A 23,299-nucleotide genomic window follows, 5' to 3' on the forward strand; every position below is an offset into this window, starting at 1 on the left:
ATTCGCCGTTTAGCAGGACGATGACGTCGTCGAGCAAAGAGTGTTCGGCATGTGACAAGACACTGCGATACGACTTTACGCGGACAGCGCGCTCGAATGGGAGAAGTTGATTTGAACCGCGCGTAGCCGAATGGCAATACAGTAACTGCGCTGGGCGACTTCCAAATCGATCAAGAAACAATGCTCGGGCCCTAATCGTTCTCTGATTGTCACATTGGTACAAACTGCGACTTCTATTTCCAGCAGAAAGAATGAAGGACGGGAACTACCGCTGTGAAAACATCGGAGCGACAATTGGTGCCGGATATAACTGAGACCGGGTCTCAAGGGTACCTACCTGACTGCGACTCTTTGAAAATTTCGTATGACCAGCTTACAGAGATGAAGCGGGCAAGCAATCAAGCACCGAATATGATGATTTTGAGTTCTACTTGGAAAAGAACTGACATCCGAAAACTTCAGCTCATGCTCGCGAGATTTCAGTAATAAGCCCACCTGAAGCTGAAGACGTAGAACACGCAGAATACAAAAGCAAAGTGAAACATACGCACGCACGCATTCTCATCTCTAATGTATTCATTATACACGTCTTCTACTACACAGAACTGATCTCATGAGCTTCGTCGAGCGTTCATTGCTGGAGACAATTCCAATCGAAAACGCCCAGCGCCTCGAAACTATCTATACCACAACACGCAGTGGACAGAGGGAATACCATTTACAACGCCGCTGCAAAAGCAGAGCATTTCAAAAAAAACAGAAAACCACAAATTTTACTTTTCGGTCATTTCGTAGCATGCGTGAAAACCCCATTTTTCCTTCCTCCCTCCGTTTCTTCGCTCCCATTCTTCAACTTTCGTCCTGCGCTTCGTTCATTCTGTTCTCCTTCTCCCACGGCCGCCTCAAGGCGTCATAACAAGCGCCAACAACGCCATCCTCACAAACATACCATACCTCATCTGTCTGAAGTACGCCGCTCTCGGGTCATCATCCACATCAGCCGCAAGTTCCTCGTTCCTCGGCAGTGGGTGCATGACAATCATGTTCTTCTTCGCATCGCGCAGGGTCTTAGCGCTGACCGAGAAACCTCCCTCCTCGAGAGCAGCCTCGTAAGCAGCTTCAGAGTCGAATCGCTCCTTTTGCACGCGGGTGCAGTAGAGGACATCGGTGTTGGCGATGATTTCGGGTGTGAGTTGTTCGGAGACTGTGCCGAGTTGGCCGCGGCTTTCGAGGGCGGCTTTGACTTTGGAAGGGAGGGCGAGGGCTGCGGGGGCGGCGAGTTGGATTTTGACGTTGTAGTGTTTGAGGACTTCGCAGAGGGAGTGCACGGTTCGGCCGTATTTGAGGTCGCCGGTGAAGGTGATGGTGAGGCCGTTGACTGTTCCGAGTTCTTCGCGGATGGTGAAGAGATCGAGAAGTGCTTGAGTTGGGTGCTCGCGAGATCCGTTGCCGGCGTTGATGATAGGGCAGTCGGCGTACTTGGCTGCGATGTCTGCGCTGTCGTTGTCTGGGTGGCGGAGAACGATAGCGTCGCCGTACTGGTCCAATGTGCGAATGGTGTCAGCCAACGACTCGCCCTTCTTGGTGCTGGAGTGAGCTTCGTTGACGACAATGGTCTGTCCACCGAGGCGCTTCATAGCGGCATCGAAGGAGCATGATGTTCTAGTCGATGGCTCGAAGAACATGGAGCATAGGACACGACCTTTGAGGATATCCAAAGAGCCGTCACGTTCAACGCCCAGACGCATCTCAGCGGCAACAGTGAAGAGCAGATGCAAGTCTTCCTTGGTGAGCTGCTTGACCGAAACGAGGTCCTTGCCTTTGAAGGTCGAACGCTTCAGAAGATCTGTCACAGGCACTGTAGGCAATGGCTTTGGCACAGCCGAAGGCACAAGTGCTTGCTGCGAGAAGTCCTGGTAGTCGACGCTGCTGATGTTGTAGTCGTAGTTGCGCGAGATACCTGTGATCAAGATCTTCGCGATCTTGACGTTGGTCACCAGTGGGGTCTGGAAATCGACAGCCATACGACGCGTGCGGTATCCCTTGGACATGTAGTTTGCCGGCCGTCGGTACTTGTTTGCAGATGGCAAGTTGATGTACAAATCGATCAAGTTGTTGGCCAGAGCGTGGGTCAGAGAATACTCCTCACGTTGGTCGTCCGAGCCAAGAGCTTCTAAGAATTGCACGCGTATGCCATGCTCCTCCAAGAAGTCTGCGGTACCAGCAGTGGCAAAGAGCTTGAATCCCATCTTGTAAAGTTCTTGAATACTTGGCAGCATTTCAACCTTGTCCTTAAACGATCCAATCGAGAGCAGGATGTTCTTCTTGGGAAGCTTGAAGCCCGTGGATATGAGACCCTTCATGTAGGCTTCGTACTTGGTGCGACCGAAACATGCGACTTCACCTGTAGATGCCATTTCGACACCCATGACTGGGTCGGCTCCAGCAAGGCGCGAGAAGGAGAACTGTGGCACCTTCACGGCGACGTACTCAGGTGGCAGTTTGATCGGTGGGTAGGCCTGCACGGGAAGACCAGCCATTGCCTTAGTTGCCAATTCGATCATGTCGAGCCCGGTGACCTTTGACACGAATGGGAAAGATCGCGAAGCGCGAACGTTGCACTCAATGACCTTGATGTCGTTGTCCTTGGCAATGAATTGAATGTTGTAAGGTCCAGTCACGTTGAGTGCATCACCGATCTTACGAGTGGCATCTTCGATCTTGCGGACAGTCTCCGGGTCCAGATCTTGAGGCGGCAGAATGAGCGTGGCATCACCGGAGTGCACACCTGCGTTTTCGACGTGCTCAGAGACGAAGTGGCCAATCATGGTACCATTGTGCGCAACAGCGTCCATCTCAATCTCCTTGGCGTTTTCGATATACTTGGTAATGACGACCGGGTGCTCCTTGGAAACCTCGACAGCCTGGGCCAGGTAGTTCTTGAGATCGTGCTCCGAGTACACGGTGTTCATGGCAGCACCGGATAGCACGTATGAAGGACGGACCAGCACTGGGTAGGTCACACGGTCACAGAACGCGCGGGCCTCCTCGATGCTCGTGAGTTCTTTCCACTCTGGCTGGTCAACGCCCAGTCTGTCGAGCATACGAGAGAACTTGTATCGGTTCTCTGCAGTGTCGATCATTTCTGGTGAGGTTCCGAGGATCTTGACATTGGATCGGTAGAGCGGCAGAGCGATGTTGTTTGGTGCTTGGCCACCCATGGAAAGAATGACACCGCTGCTGGTCTCGAGCTGATAAATGTCCAAAACGGTCTCGAGCGTGATGTTTTCAAAGTAGAGTCTATCGGCCTCATCGTAGTCTGTGGAAACGGTCTCCGGGTTGTACTGATAGGATCGTCAGCATACATGCACCACATGGAGTTGTGTTGCGAGTGGAGTGAAAGAAAAGTCGGAAAATTTCGGTGTCTCTGAGCATCTCTCCCATTCCATTTGTGCTTCTGCGCCCATAACTGAACAAATCCGCAATGCAGAGCTTGCGCGCTTGGGCAGAGATATCGGAGATAGTGTGTATGTTGGGAAATGGGCGAAGTGTAAAGGTGGGGGAATTGGACTTACATTGACCATGACAGTCTTAAATCCAGCACTTCGCAGAGTTCTAATAGCTCTCACAGAGCACCAATCGAACTCGACACTGGATCCGATGCGGTACACACCAGAGCCCAAGACCATGACACCTCGGTCCTTAAACTCCACATCGTGCTCCGCTCCATTGTATGTGGTATACAGGTAATTCGTGAACGCCGGGAACTCTGCCGCAACGGTATCGATCTGCTTGACGAAGGGCATCAGGCCATTAGCCAGACGAGCGCGTCTTACATTACCCTCATTGCTGTCCCAGAAAAGCGAGAGCTGCTTGTCCGAGAATCCCATCTCCTTGGCCTTGCGGAACAAAGGAGCGGGAATGCTGTCGACGTCAAACTCAGTCATGAGCTTGCCAAAGTCGTTGAGGCTCTTGAGTTTCCGCAAGAACCACTTGTCGATCTTGGTGAGCTCCCAGATCTTATCGACAGTATAGCCACTGTGGAGGGCGTTGGCTAGAGCAAACATGCGCTGATCGGAAGGAGTCTGCAATTCGGTGTCGATATCGATGGACATGAGTGCCGGAGTGTTGTGGAATCCGAGATTGCTGGGGTCGACAGAACGAATGGCTTTCTGCACAGCTTCTTCGAATGTGCGGCCAATGGCCATGACTTCACCAACACTCTTCATGGACGATCCGAGCAGAGTCGAGACGCGAGTGAACTTCTTGAGATCCCATCTTGGAATCTTGACCACAACGTAATCGAGAGACGGCTCGAAGCATGCGACGGTCTTCTTGGTGACGCTGTTCTTGATCTCGTTGAGTGGGATGTTCAGACCAAGCTTGGCTGCCACAAAGGCGAGCGGGTAACCGGTGGCTTTCGAGGCCAATGCGGAAGATCGAGACAGACGAGCATTGACTTCGATAATGCAGAACTCTCTGCTGTCTGGGTTGAGCGCATATTGAATGTTGCACTCACCCACAACGCCGAGATGTCGGATAACGCGCACTGCTGTCGTTCGCAGCATATTGTAATCCTCGTCAGACAGAGTCTGCGATGGCGCAACGACAATCGAGTCGCCAGTGTGGATACCAAGAGGATCAAAGTTCTCCATGTTGCAGACTGTAATGCAGTTGTCGTACGCATCACGGACGACTTCATACTCAATCTCTTTCCAGCCCTTCATACTGCGCTCGACCAGGATCTGAGGACTTGCGGCGAAAGCCTTGTGGCAGAGATCAACGAGCTCTTCCTTGTTCGAGGCAAAGCCAGAACCGAGACCACCGAGGGCGTATGCGGCACGCACGATGACTGGGTAGCCAATGCCCTCGACAGCCTCCAGGGCCTCTTGCATGTTGTTGGCAGACTTTGACTTGGCACATGGCTCGCCAATAGAGTCCATGCTACGGGCGAAAAGCTCACGGTCCTCGGTGGTGATGATGGTATCGATTGGAGTACCCAGGACCTTGACACCAAGAGACTCGAACTCATCCTTGAGCTGAATACCGACTTGAAGTGCAGTCTGACCTCCGAATGTGCAGTAGATGGCATCCGGACGTTCGTGCTTGATGACCTTGCGCACAAACTCTGCGTTCACAGGCAAGAAGTAGACCTTGTCGGCGAGGCCCTTGGAAGTCTGAATTGTGGCAATGTTGGGGTTGATAAGGATCGTGTAGATGCCCTCCTCCTTCAAGGCCTTGATAGCTTGACTGCCAGAGTAATCAAACTCTCCGGCCTGTCCAATACTCAGACCTCCAGATCCGAGAACAAGGACCTTCTTGACATCTGGTCGTGGGTGAAGCGCACGGTTCTCCTCCCAGTCACCGCCAGGGAAAGCCACTGGCTTCTGCATGAAGCCGTTGTCCTGAATGACGTTCTGGATGGTGCTGATGAAGACATCGAAGAGAAACTCGGTGTCGCGGGGACCAGGTGTGCTTTCTGGGTGGAACTGCACCGAGAAGTATGGTCGGCTGGTGTGTCGGATACCCTCGTTGCTCTCGTCATTGGCATTGACGAACAGCTCGCTCCAATCTTTGGGCAGAGAGTTCGAGTCCACAGCATAACCGTGGTTTTGTGATGTGATGTAGCACTTGCCCGAGAGCATGCTCGTGCAGGGAATGTTGTGTCCACGATTACCGAACTTCATCTTCATCGTGCTGGCGCCTGCAGCACGAGCGAGGAGCTGGTGTCCGAGACAGATACCAAAGATTGGTACCCGACCCTCCTCCATGGTCTGCTGAATGTTCTTGACTGTGACGTCCATCATCGCCGGGTCACCAGGACCGTTCGAGATGAAGAGACCATCGTATTCCTTGCCCGCCAGGCCAGGGAAGTCGTAGTCCCACGGCACGACCTCAACCTCGACACCGCGCTTGACCAGGCAGCGCAGCTGATTGTACTTGAGACCAACATCAACGCACAGAACACGCACAGGACGACCAGACGGATGACGCAACGACGTAACGGACGCAGGTGGAGAATAAATCTTTGGCTTTGAGGTTGAAACTGAGAACTATCAGATTCCGAATTGCTAAAGCTACTACTGCAAGGGAATGGCAAGTCACGCTTACCGTCTGCGACCAGGTTTCTGGTGTTAGGATTGTAGAAGTCGATCTCTTCATACACTGCCACCTCTTTCGTTCGGCCAAAGTAGCCGTTCACGCCATTGGTGCCATTGACGCCTTTCGGTGCCAGAGCGGTATTGACCTCGTGGAGGTTGGCGGCTGGAGTTGCTGGTGCCGTGCCGCTGGGTGTCATGGCTCCGGTCGTCGGCGAGCCGTTTCCATTGACTTCTCTGCGGGTTCCCGTCTGCATGAGCAGGCGGCCGAGCATGCTTCCCTTTTCTCGGATCTTTTTCGTGAGAGCTCGAGTGTCGACGCCGCAGATGGCGGGCACATTCTGCTCCTTCAGCCATGCGCCCAGTGAAGAGCTGGCCAGGTGGTGCGAGTAGTCTTCGCCGCAGTACGAGGACACGACCAGACCTGCGATGTGGATTTGCGAGGCCTCGAAGTGGGCGGGCAGGTCGCCGAGGATGGGGTCCAGTGCGTCGCGGGGCGGCACTCCGTAGTTGCCCACCAGCGGAAAGGTGATGACTAGAATCTGTCCGCGGTAGGAGGGGTCAGTGATGGACTCGGGGTAACCCACCATGCCCGTCTGGAAGACCAGCTCGCCGGCAATGCTGCGATGAGCACCGAAGGACCGGCCTTCACAGAAGCGCACGACATTGTCGCCGTCCTTGACCTCGAGAGCCATGCCGGTGCTCTCGCCCGCCTCGAACCGCTCCAGTTGCTCCGCCATCTTGCTGCTGCTGCTTCTACCTCAGGTGTGGAGGAGAGAGAGGCAGAAGAGAGGAAGAGAAAGAAAAGCAGAGCAGATCGAGCATCGAAAGCTTGCGGCAGAGAATTGTTTCGCTTAAACTTTTAGCTAGCGCCGAAATGCAGGGCCGGGGCCAGCTCGTGGTGCCAAGAGCCTTTCTCTAGCCCAGATCACGAAGTGTCGCCGCCGTTCAGCAAGGCGCACTGTATCGATCGTTGACAAAGGTAAAATGAGCGACGGGGAAGAGATTTTGAACATCATGACTCTTTACTCATTCTACCTTGCTGGTGCTATTCTACTCCCAGACCTCCGACTGACGGGCGTGTCTCACCGACATGACGTGTGCACACCCCATGCCGCATGTGAAAAGCATGGATCGCACTGCTGCAGTAGCTTTCTTCACCTCGCACAACAACCACTGTTCAAGAAGTCGGCTTCTTCACTCTGGGGAGGACCGCCCAGCAGATTAACATGCCAACGTAAGCTCCAATGCATACAGGATGCAGCACCCACGTACCGCTCCCCTGCGCGATGAGACCAGTCAAAAATGGTACCACAGCGCCTCCGCTGCTTCCAGCACTGGAGATGAACCCGATAGCGATCGTTTGCAGTCTTCTCGGCAATAGCTGGGTGAAGACTGTCGCGGCTGCCGGGTAAACAGGCCCCAAGAGTAGACCGAGGACGGCTACAGAAACTGCATTGCCGATGATATTGGGAATCAGCCAGGACAGAAGCTGGAAAATGATGACCCCAACACCAGTAGCAAAGACGAAGCGCCTTTCTCCAACGCGGTGCGCGAGATGCGTCAAAGTAAAGCGTCCGATCGTGATGCCTGCCCAGAAGCCTGAGGTTACGTAGCCGACCTTCGCTGGATCGCCGTGTCGGTAATTGATCAAATATGAGATGAACCAGCCAGATTCTGCTACTTCAGCGCCTTGGTAAGTGAAGATGAAGAGAGCTCCGATGAGGGTAGTCCGATTCTGGAGTGCCTTCTTGAGGAGGTCCATCTTGGTGCTCTTGCCCTCCTGCTCAGAAGCTTGATTGTCCGCGAGCCGTTGGAGGTCGGAGCTGAAGTTTGAAGTAGGCTCCGACTCATAAGACCAGAACGACCAGCCAGCGAAGAAAAAGCAAAGAATTCGGATTCCAATGGTGACGAGGTAGAAACGAGCCCAGAAGATGCCACTCGAGACCATGGCTGTCGCTGCGATCGGCGCCACAATACCGCCGACGCCATAGGAACCATGCGCGGCTCCAAGGATAACGGTCGAGTCGGCGAGATTCGCACAAAAGACGTTGTTCAAAGCGAGATTTGTGGCATTGCCGAGTCCCTACGATCCAGGGTTAGCACTGACGAGGAGTTAGGATAAGGAACACTTACCATGAAGAAGAAGGCTACCACCACGACCGGAAAAGGAGGAGCGCAAGTGACGACCACATATGCTCCGATCATGAACGCCTCGGCAATCATCAATGTTCGTGCTCGACCACAACGCGTCAGCACCCATTCCGTAACGAAAGCGCTGGAAATAAAGCCGGCGGCGTTGGCGATCCAGATCATCGACACCACAGCATAGCCAATGTGGTAGAAATCCTCGATGTAAGGAATCAGAGCTCCAGCAGCGCTATCGCTCATGCCGTTACCGAAGTAGATGAGGCATGCGCAAAGAACTCTCCATTTGTTCATTCGAGGGTACCGAAAGGACGGCAGAGCGCTAGTGGCCAGGCCGCGCTTTGGTGTTGGCGGCTGACTTGCTTCAAGCTCACCAGGAGTGTTCGGCGTTTGCACGTCAAATGCTTGCTTGGCACATTTGGGTGTGGTTGGCATTTCAATCGATTCTGTCTCGCCATCGCATTCTTCTCGTGCAAGGCTGCCAGGGTCTGCCAGTTTGAGAGTGTCGAGTTCTTCGATTGAAGGGCCCCTAGAGTGGCTGATAGCTGCTGGCGGCGACCGAACGGCTGGAACTGGAAGTGAGTGGGCTACGATGCCCGCGGCAAAGGGGAAGGCCGACATTGCGTCTTCGGAATTTCGGTCGAATGCGTTTCCAAGTCTCTTCAATGCGTGTGAATTGATCTGATGAGAAGTAACGACCAGGATGTGGTCATTCTATATGTAGTCCATGAGGAAAGAGAAAGAACGCACTGTGATAGCTCCTACGTGCATGACTGGGTGGCACACGGTCCGGTCGCTCGTAGGCCGACGCATCTCAACCTACGTGCTGGTTGATAATCTGCATTGCGGTGTGCCGTGTTGGGCAGTCTCGTACATTCATGTGAGGCGGCCTGGCTTTCCCGATTGGGACGCTCCGCCAACAAAGAAACACGAGCGGGAAACGCGTGACGCGTGGGAGGCGTCGGAATCAATGATTCCCTCCACGCGACGACATGTCCTGCGGTGCTGTCGCCGACTGTCACGCCTGCCGCCTCGAGTACGAGACTTGAATCGAAGTTGGAGGCAGAGAAAGCGAAAGCAAGAATGGGCAGGTGCAAAGGGCAGGGTCCCATGACTTGTTTGCGTCGGCAGAGCGCATCTTGACGTCGCGACCAGCTCTGCTCGCCGTCAGTCGTGATAACGAGGTGTTTGGGCTCCCGTTTCAGACCGCATCAGGATCCTGTCTCTACGCAAAGTCAACGACATAAAAACACGAAGCACAGGAGCGAGTCCTCCTGCGCACCTCACATCTCCACAGACGGCACCACTCCCACCAGCCCCGCAAACGTGCAGTCATCATGAACTGGCTGAAGAAAAGGTATGCCTGGAGTGCTTTCCGCGGGCAGTGCCCTAACAACCAGCTAATCCTCGTATTCTAGCGTGGGTCTCACAGACCACCACTATGGCCCCGAGGGAGTGCATTCGGTCGCCCAGCAAGCGAAAGAGACGCCCTACACCGAGCTCACCAAAAATGACCTGGCCTGGGAGGTCATGAGCGGCACCAATGTCGAGACCAAGACCTTCTACGTGGCCACCGACAGCGGCCATATCGCCATGGTCCAGGTCATCTACAGTGATGTGATGTGAGCAAGATTGCGGGAGGACATGATAATGTGGCATCCGCTGATCTGTCCGACACCAGGGGCGTACGGACAACAGCGCAGTTCAGCAGCAAGATCTTCGCGAAAGATGGCGGGAAAGATCACCTGTGGGCATCGGATAACTTGTCCAATTACTCCTTCTCTCAGGACAAGCAGAACTTCAAGGCCGACGGCTGCTCGATGGATCTCAGCGAGGATGGCAAGACATACCATATCAAGTCGAACACGAACAAGACGGCCATCGTGGATGTGAAGTGGACACAAAGTGCTCCCGGGTTTGTTGTGGGTAAGAATGGCAAGACTCTGTTCGGAACCGACAAGGAGAAGCCGTGGGGTAGCATGAGACATGCATTCTGGCCCAGGTGTCGAGTCGAGGGAACAATCATGACCAAAGACGGACCATTCGATGTGAAGGGCACAGGCATCTTCATTCACGCTTTGCAAGGAATGAAGCCACACTTCGCTGGTAGGTCCATCGATTGCTCTTGCATTGCTCCTGATACTGACATGTCACAGCTGCCAAGTGGAATTTCATCAACTATCAATCGCCCAACTACTCCGCTATCATGATGGAGTTCACCACACCTCCATCTTATGGCTCCACGTCGGTCAATGTTGGTGGCATCGCCAAAGATGGCGAGCTGATCTTCGCCAGCTCAGACCCGGGCGTGAAGGTTGAGCATACCGGCATTAAAGGCGATGAGGAGAACGACTGGCCCGAACCAAGTGCAGTCGCTGCCACATGGGATGGCACAACCAAGGACGGCAAGGCAGTTCATGCAGAGCTGAAGAATGAGCTCTCACGAACAGACCGCGTGGATGTCATGGGTGAAGTCCCCAAGTTCGTCAAGCAGATCGTTGCTGGTGCCGCTGGAACAAAGCCATACATCTACCAGTACAACCCCAAGCTGAAGCTGCAGCTCAAGATTGGCGATGAAGTTATCGAGGACGAAGGGCATCTGTTCATGGAGGCCACCTTCATTTCCTAGCGTCTTGGACCGGCCCTAATAGATGAACGAAGCATTGGCATTTTGGATGGTAGGCACGACCACCTCTCGGCATTTGGAACTTTGACGGAGTTGCGAAGAGCTCCCTAGTGAGCGCAATAATGGACATGAACTGCACACTGATACCTGCAACCTGAAGATACCACTCTATTCATGGTTAATGACAATGAGGATAGATTTGACCCCGCGCGCGGAGCTGTTTCGTCTGCTTCACTTCACTTCAGTTTGATGTGGTGCTGACTTGCCTTCCTCAGGTTAATCCTAGCTCACTTGACAGGAACGAACGATGCACGCCACCGCGTGACCTCCTGGCCGCGCGGCTGTGTACCTTCACCTTTAACACGCGTCTGCCTACGCTCTCTTAGGACGCTTTATAATGTCAAGACCTGCTCGCTATTGTGCACAATTCCGCGCGACTCCGCTTCACTTCGCCCTCAACCACGCCAGCCGGAACTCAGAGATGTCAACACGACTACGATGTCTTCGCGCTTCGGCCTCGTCACTACCTGGGCACCTCCGTCGACCCTCGTACACGCTCCTGCCTTGACATCTGGAGCTCACCTCTTCGCGCCGTTTGCGAGTAAAGGCATCCATGCCGCTAAGGCTGTCCGGCTACTCCCGCGCTAATTATCGACTTGGAATGCTAACGCTTTCTGCATGTTGTAAGACAGGTGCGAGCGAAGGTGCTGCGCGAGCAGTAAGGGTATAAAGATGTTGTTCGTAGCACACACCTCGCTGTTACCGACAACAATCTCGAACATCCCCTATCCTGCGACAAGGGGTCGACAACTCAAGACCTTAGGAGCCACCGAAGGCTCTTCGAAGACGAATAATAGCGACGCCCGTGAAGGCGACAAGCTATCCTTTGCGGCGACAGTAGTAAGTCGGTCGGCGCTCTATTCTCGTCTTCTAATACTAACGAGAGGCAGAGTCGATCGCCAGGTCGAGAAGCAGATCTATCGACAGTAGCTAACGATCGCTACAGATGGCTCCTTACGTGCGTCGCCGTGGAGGAAGCCAAGCCGCTGGCCGACCAAGTCCAGCCACTAGTGATCGCAGCAATACCTTTGGTGGAAGCAGCCCAAGTGTGTCGCCCACTCAGAATGCTCGCCCGGCTACTAGCAACAACGTCCCACCACGTGCCCGCAAATCTGCGCCCTCCTTGGGCGGCAATATGGCTGCACGCAAGTCGGCACCCTCACTGCCAATGCCCCTGGATGCTCCCAACTCGGCACCAACTCCACGCCTTGGACGTGGACAGGGCACTCATCGTCATCGGTAAGTCGCCTTACTCATTACAACAGCAAGTCTTCGAACAACGCTAACAACGTCTCTATAGCAAAATTCTGCGCGACAACATTCAAGGTGTAACCAAGCCGGCTATCCGCCGTCTCGCTCGTCGTGGCGGTGTCAAGCGTATCTCTGGAGACATCTACGAGGCCCTTCGCGTGGCGCTCAAAGTCCGCGTCACGGAGGTAAGTAATCATCACGTCTACGAACGCTCCTGCTCCAGCTAACAAGGTCAGATTCTAGAAAAGGTCTGCGTCGCCCTGCAGTATCAAAAGCGCAAGACGATTACGACGATCGATGTCGTTTCGGCTCTTAATCGGTTGGGCTCGCCCATCACCGGCTTCGAGAGAGATTGTGGCTATCGTGTGATCTACTGTAAGTACTATATCAACAATCGCTGAAGATAGTGGCTAACGAAAACAAAGGAACAGCAGCGTAAGCACAAAGGAGATTGGTACCACTATACGATCGCCCGGTGGCTTGACGCGCTATATTGCATTGAAGACTTGAGCTAGCAAAGGAATGAAACACAGACGGTACCAAACAACGAACGATGTGGCTCAGGATACGGCCATTGCATTGAAGTTTGAAACAGAAGGAGGAAAGCACACGACCAGTAGCAGTTGCAGCTTTCTACGCGGGACCATTAGCTATGAGCGCAACTTGTCCTCCAATTGGAGTTGGCTAGCGATTGCGGCTACCAAGCTGTGTGTGCTACCAAACAGCTAGAGAAACACAACCTAGTAACGACGATTTGAACCATTGATCAAATGCTCCTTGTGTCATCGTGTCTCTCATCGGCGGCTAAGTCTGCAAGCGTAGTTGCGTCTCTAATGTCGTCTTCCAGTCACGACACACCTCTGCCCCTGCACATATCGTCTCCCTCAGATACTTCAGACAAACAAACATCTGAGAACATGAACAATACGAGCCATTGGGAAATTCTACAATCAGATCAGTCTTCGAAAATATTGCAAAAAATTCGGAGCGTACTGCGTGCTCGGCGAATAAACAGAAACATAGGAAAGGATTCAGATACAATAGTCAGCAGAAGGTAAAATTTCCTATCATTCATGAAAATGCCAATGCCAATGCCAGTCAATACCAATACAAAGATTCACAAGCACAATACCACCAGAAATCAAATGTCAAATATGCCCACGAGTCTCTGGTCCCGCCAGAGTCCCTCATCGAACCCCAAGAATCCCACTCTCGCTGCCAAAATGCCATGATCGATCACCCCACGTCAAGCCCGTCAACCCCATCTCACTGCCACGTCCCCGCCCGAAACGGCGACGAAAAAGTCGCCGCCGACGAACTTCTCGAATGCCTCGAAGACCCGACACTCTCAATCGTCGGAGTCGGCGAAGGCGGCGAACTCATCTCCCCAAATGTCGACCTCGAAGAACTCCTCCCATGCTGCGAACCAGAAACTTTCTCTCTACTCGCCATGTCCACCACATCCGAAAATTCCGGATCGATCCAAGGCGCAGTGCAAGACCTCCCACGACTCGAGAGCGATTGGAATTCTTCGACGTCTTCGTCTTTCCATGCCACAGATACGAGGTCGAGTTTTGCTGCGATCCAGGATTCGTCTTTGGAAGTGTGTGAGGCTGCGTCGAGGAGTTCGTTCATGTAGGATTGTGAACGTGCCCGACGTCGTTGCGAGAGATGCTCGATAATGCAGGCTGTACAGCGGAAAGTTTCGCCAATATCGCGAGGTTGGAGAAGGTCTGGTGGCGAGCGCGCATGACAGTTCCTTGCGCAGGGCTCTGGGTATGCTGTGATGATCTTGTGGCCGCAGGATAGAATGTGATCTAGACATGAGATCGTGCAGGGGTCTCCGATGTGTGCTGGCTCGATCCAGAAAGCGCCTGTAGTTTTGATGGGCACCGTGACAGGCCCTCGACGGTTTGCAGACATGACTACGCGTTCTTGTGTCGTGTACGGGAATGTGGGGTTAGTGGCAGGAGGTAGTGCGGTGTCGTTCGGTGAAGTGTTGTAGTCGCGCGGTGCTTTCGGCGTGTCTGGGATTTCTGACTCCACCGAATGTGAGACATTCCACTCGGCCGGTACCTGTGTCGGACGACCAAATTTTGGCAGCAACGGGATTTTTCTGCTGGGCATCCTGCCTGCTTTCAGTATGTAAGGTTTGAGGTCGGACCTTGGCGTTGGTTCTATTCTCGTCGGCGCCAGGCCTGAGATAAGTAGTTGGAACACTTCCGTCATGCGTTCGAGACCCGGTGAGTTAGGCACGCGTGATTGTTCTTTTTGCAACTCGCTACAACTGTCCGCTGTTCACTGCGCTTGACAGTGACTTGTGATTGAGACCAGCTCTGACTTGCGGAGGTTTGAACAGGATGCGCTAGAGTTATTCGAACACAATTTCAGGCGAGATGGAGAAGTGCAATCTCGCGAAGTCTTTGTATCTCTTATTCATAAGATGCGCCGTGGCGCTGTCTTTGTCTGGCAAGCACTTCTTGTCTAAAAGTCTGCAAAACATTCATGTATGCTGCTAACAAAGACCTTGACTGACAGTGTGGCATAATGCGATTATGATTCCGTGAATGGAGCGAACCATACACCGTCCGGTAGCAGCGACTTAGCAGAGGTCTGCTGGGGCCTGAGACCGAATCATTCTAGTCGTTCTCTTTGCATATCGCACTGTGTTGCGAGCACTGCATTTTGACGCAGCGACGCCTTGAACAGCGGGTCGGTGTCAATTCTGCTTGTCGCTCAGGACGCGGAGGGTTGGTGCAGTGCAGCCTCCGGAAGAATGCAGTTTCAGCTGCGAGCGCCGCGCTCTAAAGCAATGCGACGTTTCTATCGTGCAAGACCAGCCACAGAGGACGTGGATCGAATGTCTTGGGCCTTCAGTCTTGGAACGCAGTTGGTACAAAGCTCCTGCCTGTCTTCCATTGGTGGACTCGCACAGGGTGTCAGGTCGCCGGTGCCTGCCACCAAGCATTCACTGTTCGAAATTGGAAAGCCATCGCTCATTATTGCCGGTCATAAAGCCGTAAGCTCTCATGTTCGCTCCCCATCGCAAGGGAGAAACCAATTGGTTGTCTGACCGTGACCAGCATCGACGATTCTTTTACTCATGTTCGTACCCTTATAAACGACTCCGGACGCAGAACTGGAAATCTAAGCGACGCTTCATCCAGGCGATGGCGAATTGACCTGCGGTCTCGCATGCTGAAGAAACTCTATGCACGGATTGTAGCGCGGCGCGTCCACGTCTGGGCGCCTATTATTATCCTGCGGGCCCGTACTCGATGGACGACCTCCCTCTGCACCGCCAACTGACGGATGCTGTTGGATGCCCACTAACGGCGGCAAGATGGGTCGTCCTTCAGCAGACTTCTCGAAATGTCTCAGATCCGGAAGGCTGGACTCGGCGGGCGATCTGGAACCCGTTTCGTGCGCCGTCGAAGCGGCATCGGCCAGCATGTCCAGCGATTGCATGTGGTTTGAACTCAAAGCATATCGTGGGTATTCGGTCCAGGAATACTGCGGCAGTCGCTGGGAGAGGTCTGGGGAGCTGGTTGGTCGTGATGAGGGCGATACGACTCCGCTGACATAGGGCTGGTCTGGGGAGCTTCGCGGGGGAGATTGTGCATGCGAATGCAAATTCAGCCCTGCCATGCCTGCTGGCTGCACGTGCCTGTTGTTGGCGATTGCCTGTTGCGGTCGCAAGACGCCTGCTGAGGCTCCGACGGATGCACTTGCTCGATGCGGGTCTTGCACCTTGGCGTCCTGTGGTATCGAGGTGGCCGGCGGCGAGGAGAGGTCCGACCTGGGTTTCTGCTGCTGGGCGGAGCGTCGCTTCGTCGTCGTCGTTGAAGCCGTGTCCTTGGGCTGTTTGAGGGCGGCCTTGGGCTTGCGCGGGCCTATTCGATGGCTATGGGCGGCGGCGGCAGACCGGACCTGCCTGCGCGTGGCTTCATCGCGTTCTCCGTAGAACAGCACGTTGTCCATGTTGGCGGGCGGTGTTCTTGGGCAGTGGGCGGCGGGAAAAGGGCATTGTTGGCACAGTAGAGACAGAAGAGAAGGGAAGAGTGGGACGAGGAAACCTCGGCCGTCATCATATCATCCTCCTCCATCGCAAGTGCCGCAGTTGTGCGTCTGCCCTGGTAGTGTGCCGCCAGGCGAGCAACGGAGAGACTTCCGTTTATGCAGCCCTCAGTCGCAAATGCGCGCCGCCTAACTGCTTCGGGTGGTCGCAATGACAGCGCCTGACCTCATTCGCACAATCGAAGTTTAACTGACTTTGTTCTACCGAACTCTCGCTGGAGGTGCGACATGCGATGGTGGTCAGCTGTGCGCAGAAAGCCACCCGTGCGATTCCTGTTTCGAGTAAGTCGTGTCTGAGCCTGCCAGGCCGCAGCGCTATCGACCCGTACTATAGGCTGCCTGTAGATCCCGGGTCCCAAGCAAATAGACACGACTGCGTCCGTTCTTTGGCTACACCCGTTCCTACTATCGACCGGTTGCAATTTATTTCACGACGCATTTGAGATCGCAGCTCCCTTCCTTTGGCTCGCCCACTCTTTCCCCTTCCCGATCAGGCTGATGCCGCGCATCTTCGCGTACACGGATCAAGCCATTGCAACGCTGTTTCGCGAAGATTCACCGAAAGCCTCTCGGAACCGCATCGGAGCCCCACGGCTATACATCGACAGTTGGCTCCAAACGAGCGCGTCACAGAGCTTGATCAATTATTCACATACAATTCTGCACTGCTAAACGAGTTACGAGCTACAACTTGCTGGGAACCCATTTCGGCTGCTTTTTCTCGGCAAAAGCCTTCAGTCCAATTGCCAAATTCTCACCGTCCCGCAGTCCAGGGCCATACCTCTGCTCAGTATTCTGGCTTGCCCTTTCCACACTAGCCTCCTCCCAACTCTCACGCAGACCATGACGAGTGACGATGATCGCATCAGGCGACAGACCAGCAATCTTGGAAGCGAGCTCGAGCGCCTCGTCCACAACCGACTCATGGGTCTTGGATACCCTGTTGGCGATATTGTACTGCGCTGCCTCTTGCGCTGATAGCGTCCGACCTGTCATGGCAACTTCACTTGCAACGGTCATGCCTGCCAAACGCACCAAGCGAGAAAGACCTCCCGCTCCAGCGTACAATCCTCGCGAAGCCTCCGGGAGACCAAATATGGCTTTCGGAGAAGCAACAATCATATCACTAATACCAGATCAGCTAACCATACCATCTCTCAGTAATCACACACAATGCAGTACTCACCACCCCAAACAAATCTCAAACCCTCCACCCAGCGCAAACCCATTCACAGCAGCAACCACCGGCTTCTTTCCCGCCCGCCTACTCACACCCATAAACCCCGAAACAGGATGCGTCAACAACCTGCGATCCGGAATCTCAACTTTCTCCCCTCGAGCCTTCGCCGCTCGCAGTTGTGCCAATTTATTCTGCTCAATGAGATCTTGTCCTGCGCAGAAGGCCTTTCCTGTGCCCGTGATTACTGCCACGCGGAGGGAGGGCTCGGCGTCGAACCATTGGAGGATTGCGTCGGCTTCCCAGTGGGCGCTGTAGGGGATGGAGTTCATGGCTTTGGGCCGGTTGATGGTTATGAGGAGGACATGTTGGGCGGGATATGTGAGGAGGTAGGAGCTGCTGCTGGGTGGTTGGCTGGAGAGTTGGGAGGACATAGTGTTGGCGATCTCTGTCGATCTCTGTCGATATCGTAGATGTTCTTGACAGTGAAGCAGTGCGATGGTGAGTTGTATGCGAACTTGGTCCTGCGATTCCCAGCTGCTCGGTTAGATCTCAGTAGCAGTAGCAGTCGCGACTAGCTTATCCGGATCGCAGTGAACGAAGCTCTTTCCTTCTGAAAATAGCTGTAGTAATGTCGCCGTGTGAACCACTCAATGCAAACGCGCAAAGTAACTATCTCAGTAGCACAGTGTATTGTACCAGCAGCTCATCTCATCACCAGTATCCCGCTCTGCTGTACCTAGGCACTCGGCAACACCGCATCTTCAGGGTTTCTCGGCCGCTTCCCGAGGCTAGCCTGCTGTGCTGCAAAAGCGGAGAGACGTTCGGAAAAGTGGGGGAGACTTGCTGCAAGACACGAATCCTGCGAGTCGAGTCAGCACAGAAAACAGACTTCCTGTGTTACACAGAATGAGATTCTGATTGCGACATCTTATGCGGAGGCTGCGGCGCGTCACATCACATCTCACATGCAGGTACAGGAAAAGTGTATTTCTGATTTCGTGTCGGAGGTATGCGGCCGCGTCGAAGCGCGTGATGTTTGTGCGAGTCGAGATACTGTAGGTTGATCTGCGGTGCGAGGCGTACGAGGCTTGAAGGAAGGTTGTGGAATTACTGCATGTGGGAAGTGCAATGCGAGGAGAGATGTGGGCTTAATTCTTGATTGACTCCTTGCTTATCAAGATACAAGCTTGTTGATGATGCCAATTCCAAAGCCAATGACGGAGAGCAGTCAGGCTGCTCTGCTCAATATCGCACTTTGTGCCGTCTCCAAACATATCCGAGACTAGGAGGCCTCAGCTCCCAAAGCCCTCACGAAGGGTTGCTGTTGCAGCGCCATCTGCGCGAATGAGGACCCATACTTCTTGTTCAGTAGTGAGTATGAACCCGTTCCTTCTGCATTTTTTAGAGCAGCAGGTTAAGCTAATCGTCGCCATCCTCATCCTCATCGCCGTCCTCATCGTCGTCCTCACTCTCGCCATCGTCGTCCTCGCTGTCGTCGTAGTCCAACAGATCCCGCATCTCCTCAGGCATGTCTCGTTGGTGCGCGCGGTCTCGCAACTCTCCAGCAAGAACTGGCTTGCGATAGGCCAGATCCCCACATCCAAAGCGCAGGCCCAAGGCTGTGATGTTATACCACACAGGCTGAGTCGATTGAGCGACTAGCATACCACGCCAGCTTGCATTTTCGTGATCTGAGTTGTTGATCTCTGAGGCTCCGGTCTCTGACTCCTCGCGAAATGCCTCCATTTCCATGTCCACGGCTGAAAGCGTCGATCCAGCATCGGAATGCCAGGAATAGGCCTTACTCAGGCGTATTTCCAGGTCGGCACTCGTGTTCCATGAGTGCCTGAGCCTCTCGATCTGGAGAGGTCCTTCTTCCCAGCCGATCAGCAGCGGGTTGGCTCTCACGATATTCGGTGCACGCTCTGCACCTTGCGTGCCAGAAGGACTGGTTTCGAAGAGTTCGTTGAACCACAGAGCTTTCTGAATTTTGATAGACCCCTCAATGGTTCCCTTGAACATGCGATTGACTCGCTGACTGAGCAGGAGTGTCTTCATGTCGCGACGTGATATTCTGATGTCGGAACAAGACTGCTCAAACTTTGGACACTTCCCGAACCAGCGCAAGCCCTTTTGCTTCGTGTCTTCAACAAAAGCGTCTCGCGGCTCGTAGACATTGAACAAGATCATTTCGAGCGATTCGGCCGTATCCAAGACTTTGTGGCAAGCTTGATATGAGAGCTTCTTCTTTTTCGAAGCCTCAGCTTCGGCGGCTTGTTTCATAGCGCGAGATATTCCCTTGACTGACCAAGGGTTCCGGGCGGCGCGCTTCTTCTTAGGGGGCGCCAAGAATTCCTCTTTGCAGGTGCTGCCTACGGACATTAGCATACAGGACGTGCGCTCTTCGTGAAGCCTAGGTGGTAGCACTTACGGGATGACGGTTCGTTTGTTTGGTTCGGGCCATTGTGAAGTGGTCACTGGTGTCGATGTGCTGACCAAAGTGCAAGTGGTTAGTGTTGGGGAAGAAAGTTGATGTTCATGCCGGAGACGAGACGGAGTGTGAAACAGTCAGCTTTTGAGCAGCGCCGTTAGTAACAAGTGAGGCAACTTGTGGGGGTCGAATTCCATGTGATACAAACTTTTGGTAGGAACCTATTCCATAATCACCTCACTTCGCGCTGCAGGCAGGAATCACAGCTGGCTTCTGAGGTCCGCCGCAACAGGATTCACTTGCTCCAGCGTCTGCGGCTCGAGATAAGGAAGTGGAATTACTTGAGCTAAAGTGATGGGCGATGATTCACAACCTGCTTCTTCCGGAGACAGGCTCTATGCTTCAAAGTCGATCAGACAGGTTATATTAGTGAACCTGAACCCTGGGAGCCTGCTGCAGTTGGAAGCCCATTGACCGATGCATAGGAGTCGAAGGAAGACTGGAGATACCGGATGTGGAAAGCGAGAAAGATGTGGGTTATGTTCTTGGTCGACTCTTTCCTTGCTAGACGACCTGACCGAAGAGCTTGCTCGTGCCCAAAGCCTGATGCCACATCTGTAGGTCTCCTCGCTGGACCTCAAAGCCATGTGTTGCTATCAGCCTACGCTTCTCCCCTAACCGTCTCTCAGGTGATAGCAGTAACATTTCAATCTTGCATCTTCAACACTCAGGAGTAACAAAACTCTCCCTACCAGCAATCGAGTATGTCCATCAACTCGTCGTGCTCGGCGTCGATCTGGTCGCTGTACTGCACTTCCTCTTCATCCATGGCTTCCTCCTCCAAGGTTGCAACTCTCTTCGTGACGTTGTACTCCAAGAGCACAGCACCCCACTTGAACCCGACACCTGATACTGAGGTGACGTATTCCACCTTGCGGTTGGATTGAGCGGCTAGCATAAGACGCCAGCTCTCTTCCTCAGTGTCGGAGGTCTCGGAGTCCGTGTCGATATCGAAAGAGAATTTCCCGATCTGGAGGCTCATCGTGCAGTATGCGCCTCCGCTGCTGTTCTTGAAGCTGAGGATCTCGGGCGCATTTCCTCCCGATTTGCTGAATAGTGGATTGCCTCTGGTGATAGTTCGTGGCCCCTTGTGCTCGTCGACGCTGGAAGTCTCAGTGTCGAAGAGCGGAGTAAACCACAAAGCTTGCTGTAGCTTAGTAGAGCCTTCGATCATATCCTTGAACACGCGGTTGACTCTCTGACTCAGCAACAGTGTCTTCATACTGCGGCAAGCGTCGTCCTCGTCGTAGTCGTCCTTTTCGTCTACGCTTCTATTGTCCAGGACGTTGCGGTCGTGCTCTCCGGTATCACTATTCTGCTCATCGGTATCGCTCTGCTTGAATTCCTGCTTCTCCTGAGAGTCGACCTCAGCCGGTGGTGCGATTGGGAAAGCGTCGCGAGGATTGTAGACGTTCAGAAGTATCATTTCTAGCAACTCGGCGCAGTAAAGAACCTTATGGCAAGCTTCGAACGACGCTTCCTTGTCTTTGCCGACCTTACGCCTCGAAGTCTTCTTCCTCGTCTTCGCCTTCGAAGCCGCTTTTTCGGCGCGAGCCTGTGAACGTCAGTCAATATCGCATATCATCCTTGCGGTGCAAAGCACGTATACACTCACGTGTGCTACCTCTTTGCGCTCCGCCTCTTTGCGTGCCGCCTCTTCGCGTTCGTAGTTCTTGACGCGAGCCATATTGAGTCAGTTACTGATGTCGTTGTGTTGACCGAGGTGCAGATGGTCAGTGTTGGGGAAGGAAGTTGATGTTGGTGTCGAGCGAAGAGTTGTTTTGGTTGGAGCAGTGAGCTTTTGAGCAGCGCCGTCGGTGGCAAATGAGGCAACTTGTTGGCGCCGAATTGCATGTGACAAACAGAGTGAAAGCTGGTCCGGAATCGCCTCACTTTGTGCTGCAGGCAGAAAGGGTTGTAGCTGTTTCTGGAGATTCGCGGCGATCGACTTCACTTGCTCCAGCGTATGCGGCTTGACCAAAAGAGATGGAACTACCTGAAGTGAGACGTGTGACGGGCGAAGGTGTGATATGATAAACATGCACTGGTCTGTGTAGTGTCGAAGCTCGGGGCGATGATATTTTGCAGAAAGACTTGCATGTCTGGATGCTTCTGCTGCGTGGGAATAATAGAGGTCCACCCTTGGAAGCATCAGCTTATTGGACTATTCGCAGCGCTCCTCAAGTCTTGAGACTCTCGTAATACCTACCGAAAACCACACAGGAGCTGTCGACTTACTGAAACCATTCATCTAGCTCACGCTCCACCGCTCTCAAGTTGGCTTTTGCCACGTCGTATAGCCAGCCACCCTTACTCTCGAGTTCCTTGACCTCCTGACGAAGCTCCTCGTCATCCAAATCAGCACGCAAGAGGTCCAGATGGGCCCTGTGCTCAGTCTCTTCCGCGTGACGCAGCACATCGCCAGCAGGTTCATGTACCTCAAAGACCCTGTGGACAGGGCCAGGAATTGCGTATGAGAAAAGAGACTTTGGCACGTAGACCATCATTGGCATGACAGTCGGTTCAGCGCTCTGCGCAATCAGCATTCGACTCCAACTCTCAGGCTGTCCGGTTGGTGTAATCTGCACTTTCCGGTTGAACTTCACGTGAAGGGTTGGACGTGGTGTGAACGGGATTGGGAACCAGAAGCCATCGATATGAGCAGGCGTGTCGAAGGCTTGGAGAATAACGGATTGATCCTAGGAAAGCGGTCCGAGTATTGACTGGCTGACTCACCACGGCTCCCCTCCAGCTTAGTGAACCATAGAGCCCGTTGAAGCTTGACAGACCCCTGGATGGTTTGCTTGAACATACGATTGACCCTTTGGGCGAATAGCAACGTCTTCATGTTGCAGCTGGCTTCTTCTTGATTGTACGCGTACGTCAAGCCGCTATTGGAAACGGAAGATTCCGCATCGTCATCCTAGGGCCAAAAGGGGAGATGGACAGTATCGTGATGTTGACCGCGAGTTCCGCAGAATATATCTTGCGAGCCGTGTAGGCTAAGGAGTATCATTTCCAGCAACTCGACCGTTTCCAATACCTTGTCACAAGCTTCATAGGAAGGTTCCGGATCCTGCACAACTTCTGGATTGGGGCCCGCCTCCTTAGCGTCCACCTTGGAGGTCATGTTGATGGCCCGAGTCTGAGAACGTTAGTACACACAGTGCATATTTCTGTGGAGCGTGACAAGGGAGCACATACGGCTGTCAGTAGTTTGATGCGGCTGTAGTTCGAGTGTCGTCGATGCAATGCCCTGAACGCGAAGTCTTGTGCTCGGTATCGCGAGCGGGAATTGATGTCGGTATGGAGGATGAGATCGGAAAGAAGGCCGGAGTATCAAGTTTCGATGCAAGCTGGCAACCTCG

At 53.6% G+C, this 23,299-nt stretch overlaps 9 protein-coding genes across 9 annotated transcripts; 2 read left to right on the forward strand and 7 right to left on the reverse strand.

Moving 5' to 3' along the window:
* Positions 1–902: 902 nt before the first annotated feature.
* On the reverse strand, positions 903–6,838 carry CKM354_000465600 (bifunctional carbamoylphosphate synthetase/aspartate transcarbamylase; the record flags this gene model as incomplete). Its single annotated transcript, XM_044799902.1, has 3 exons — positions 903–3,344; positions 3,576–6,046; positions 6,112–6,838. The coding sequence occupies 3 exons, from the start codon at positions 6,836–6,838 to the stop codon at positions 903–905; spliced, it is 5,640 nt and encodes a 1,879-aa protein (XP_044655837.1).
* A 440-nt stretch (positions 6,839–7,278) lies between these two features.
* CKM354_000465700 (uncharacterized protein) lies at positions 7,279–8,867 on the reverse strand (the record flags this gene model as incomplete). Its single annotated transcript, XM_044799903.1, has 2 exons — positions 7,279–8,184; positions 8,235–8,867. The coding sequence occupies 2 exons, from the start codon at positions 8,865–8,867 to the stop codon at positions 7,279–7,281; spliced, it is 1,539 nt and encodes a 512-aa protein (XP_044655838.1).
* A 716-nt stretch (positions 8,868–9,583) lies between these two features.
* CKM354_000465800 (uncharacterized protein) lies at positions 9,584–10,875 on the forward strand (the record flags this gene model as incomplete). The annotated part of the gene is made up of 4 exons (XM_044799904.1): positions 9,584–9,603; positions 9,665–9,868; positions 9,928–10,352; positions 10,403–10,875. 4 exons carry the CDS (start codon positions 9,584–9,586, stop codon positions 10,873–10,875), a joined length of 1,122 nt encoding a protein of 373 aa, XP_044655839.1.
* A 1,192-nt stretch (positions 10,876–12,067) lies between these two features.
* Positions 12,068–12,584, forward strand: CKM354_000465900 (uncharacterized protein; the record flags this gene model as incomplete). Its single annotated transcript, XM_044799905.1, has 3 exons — positions 12,068–12,171; positions 12,233–12,368; positions 12,420–12,584. The coding sequence occupies 3 exons, from the start codon at positions 12,068–12,070 to the stop codon at positions 12,582–12,584; spliced, it is 405 nt and encodes a 134-aa protein (XP_044655840.1).
* Positions 12,585–15,342: 2,758 nt separating this feature from the next.
* CKM354_000466000 (uncharacterized protein) lies at positions 15,343–16,164 on the reverse strand (the record flags this gene model as incomplete). Its single annotated transcript, XM_044799906.1, has 1 exon — positions 15,343–16,164. One exon carries the CDS (start codon positions 16,162–16,164, stop codon positions 15,343–15,345), a length of 822 nt encoding a protein of 273 aa, XP_044655841.1.
* A 780-nt stretch (positions 16,165–16,944) lies between these two features.
* CKM354_000466100 (uncharacterized protein) lies at positions 16,945–17,871 on the reverse strand (the record flags this gene model as incomplete). Its single annotated transcript, XM_044799907.1, has 2 exons — positions 16,945–17,386; positions 17,447–17,871. 2 exons carry the CDS (start codon positions 17,869–17,871, stop codon positions 16,945–16,947), a joined length of 867 nt encoding a protein of 288 aa, XP_044655842.1.
* Positions 17,872–18,859: 988 nt separating this feature from the next.
* Positions 18,860–19,828, reverse strand: CKM354_000466200 (uncharacterized protein; the record flags this gene model as incomplete). The annotated part of the gene is made up of 1 exon (XM_044799908.1): positions 18,860–19,828. The coding sequence occupies one exon, from the start codon at positions 19,826–19,828 to the stop codon at positions 18,860–18,862; it is 969 nt and encodes a 322-aa protein (XP_044655843.1).
* Positions 19,829–20,619: 791 nt separating this feature from the next.
* On the reverse strand, positions 20,620–21,618 carry CKM354_000466300 (uncharacterized protein; the record flags this gene model as incomplete). The annotated part of the gene is made up of 2 exons (XM_044799909.1): positions 20,620–21,486; positions 21,547–21,618. The coding sequence occupies 2 exons, from the start codon at positions 21,616–21,618 to the stop codon at positions 20,620–20,622; spliced, it is 939 nt and encodes a 312-aa protein (XP_044655844.1).
* Positions 21,619–22,165: 547 nt separating this feature from the next.
* Positions 22,166–22,743, reverse strand: CKM354_000466400 (uncharacterized protein; the record flags this gene model as incomplete). The annotated part of the gene is made up of 2 exons (XM_044799910.1): positions 22,166–22,608; positions 22,668–22,743. The coding sequence occupies 2 exons, from the start codon at positions 22,741–22,743 to the stop codon at positions 22,166–22,168; spliced, it is 519 nt and encodes a 172-aa protein (XP_044655845.1).
* Between the last annotated feature and the right edge of the window lie 556 nt (positions 22,744–23,299).

Source organism: Cercospora kikuchii (genome assembly GCF_019650295.1).
Source record: "Cercospora kikuchii DNA, contig_00003, whole genome shotgun sequence".
Lineage (NCBI taxonomy): Eukaryota > Fungi > Ascomycota > Dothideomycetes > Mycosphaerellales > Mycosphaerellaceae > Cercospora > Cercospora kikuchii.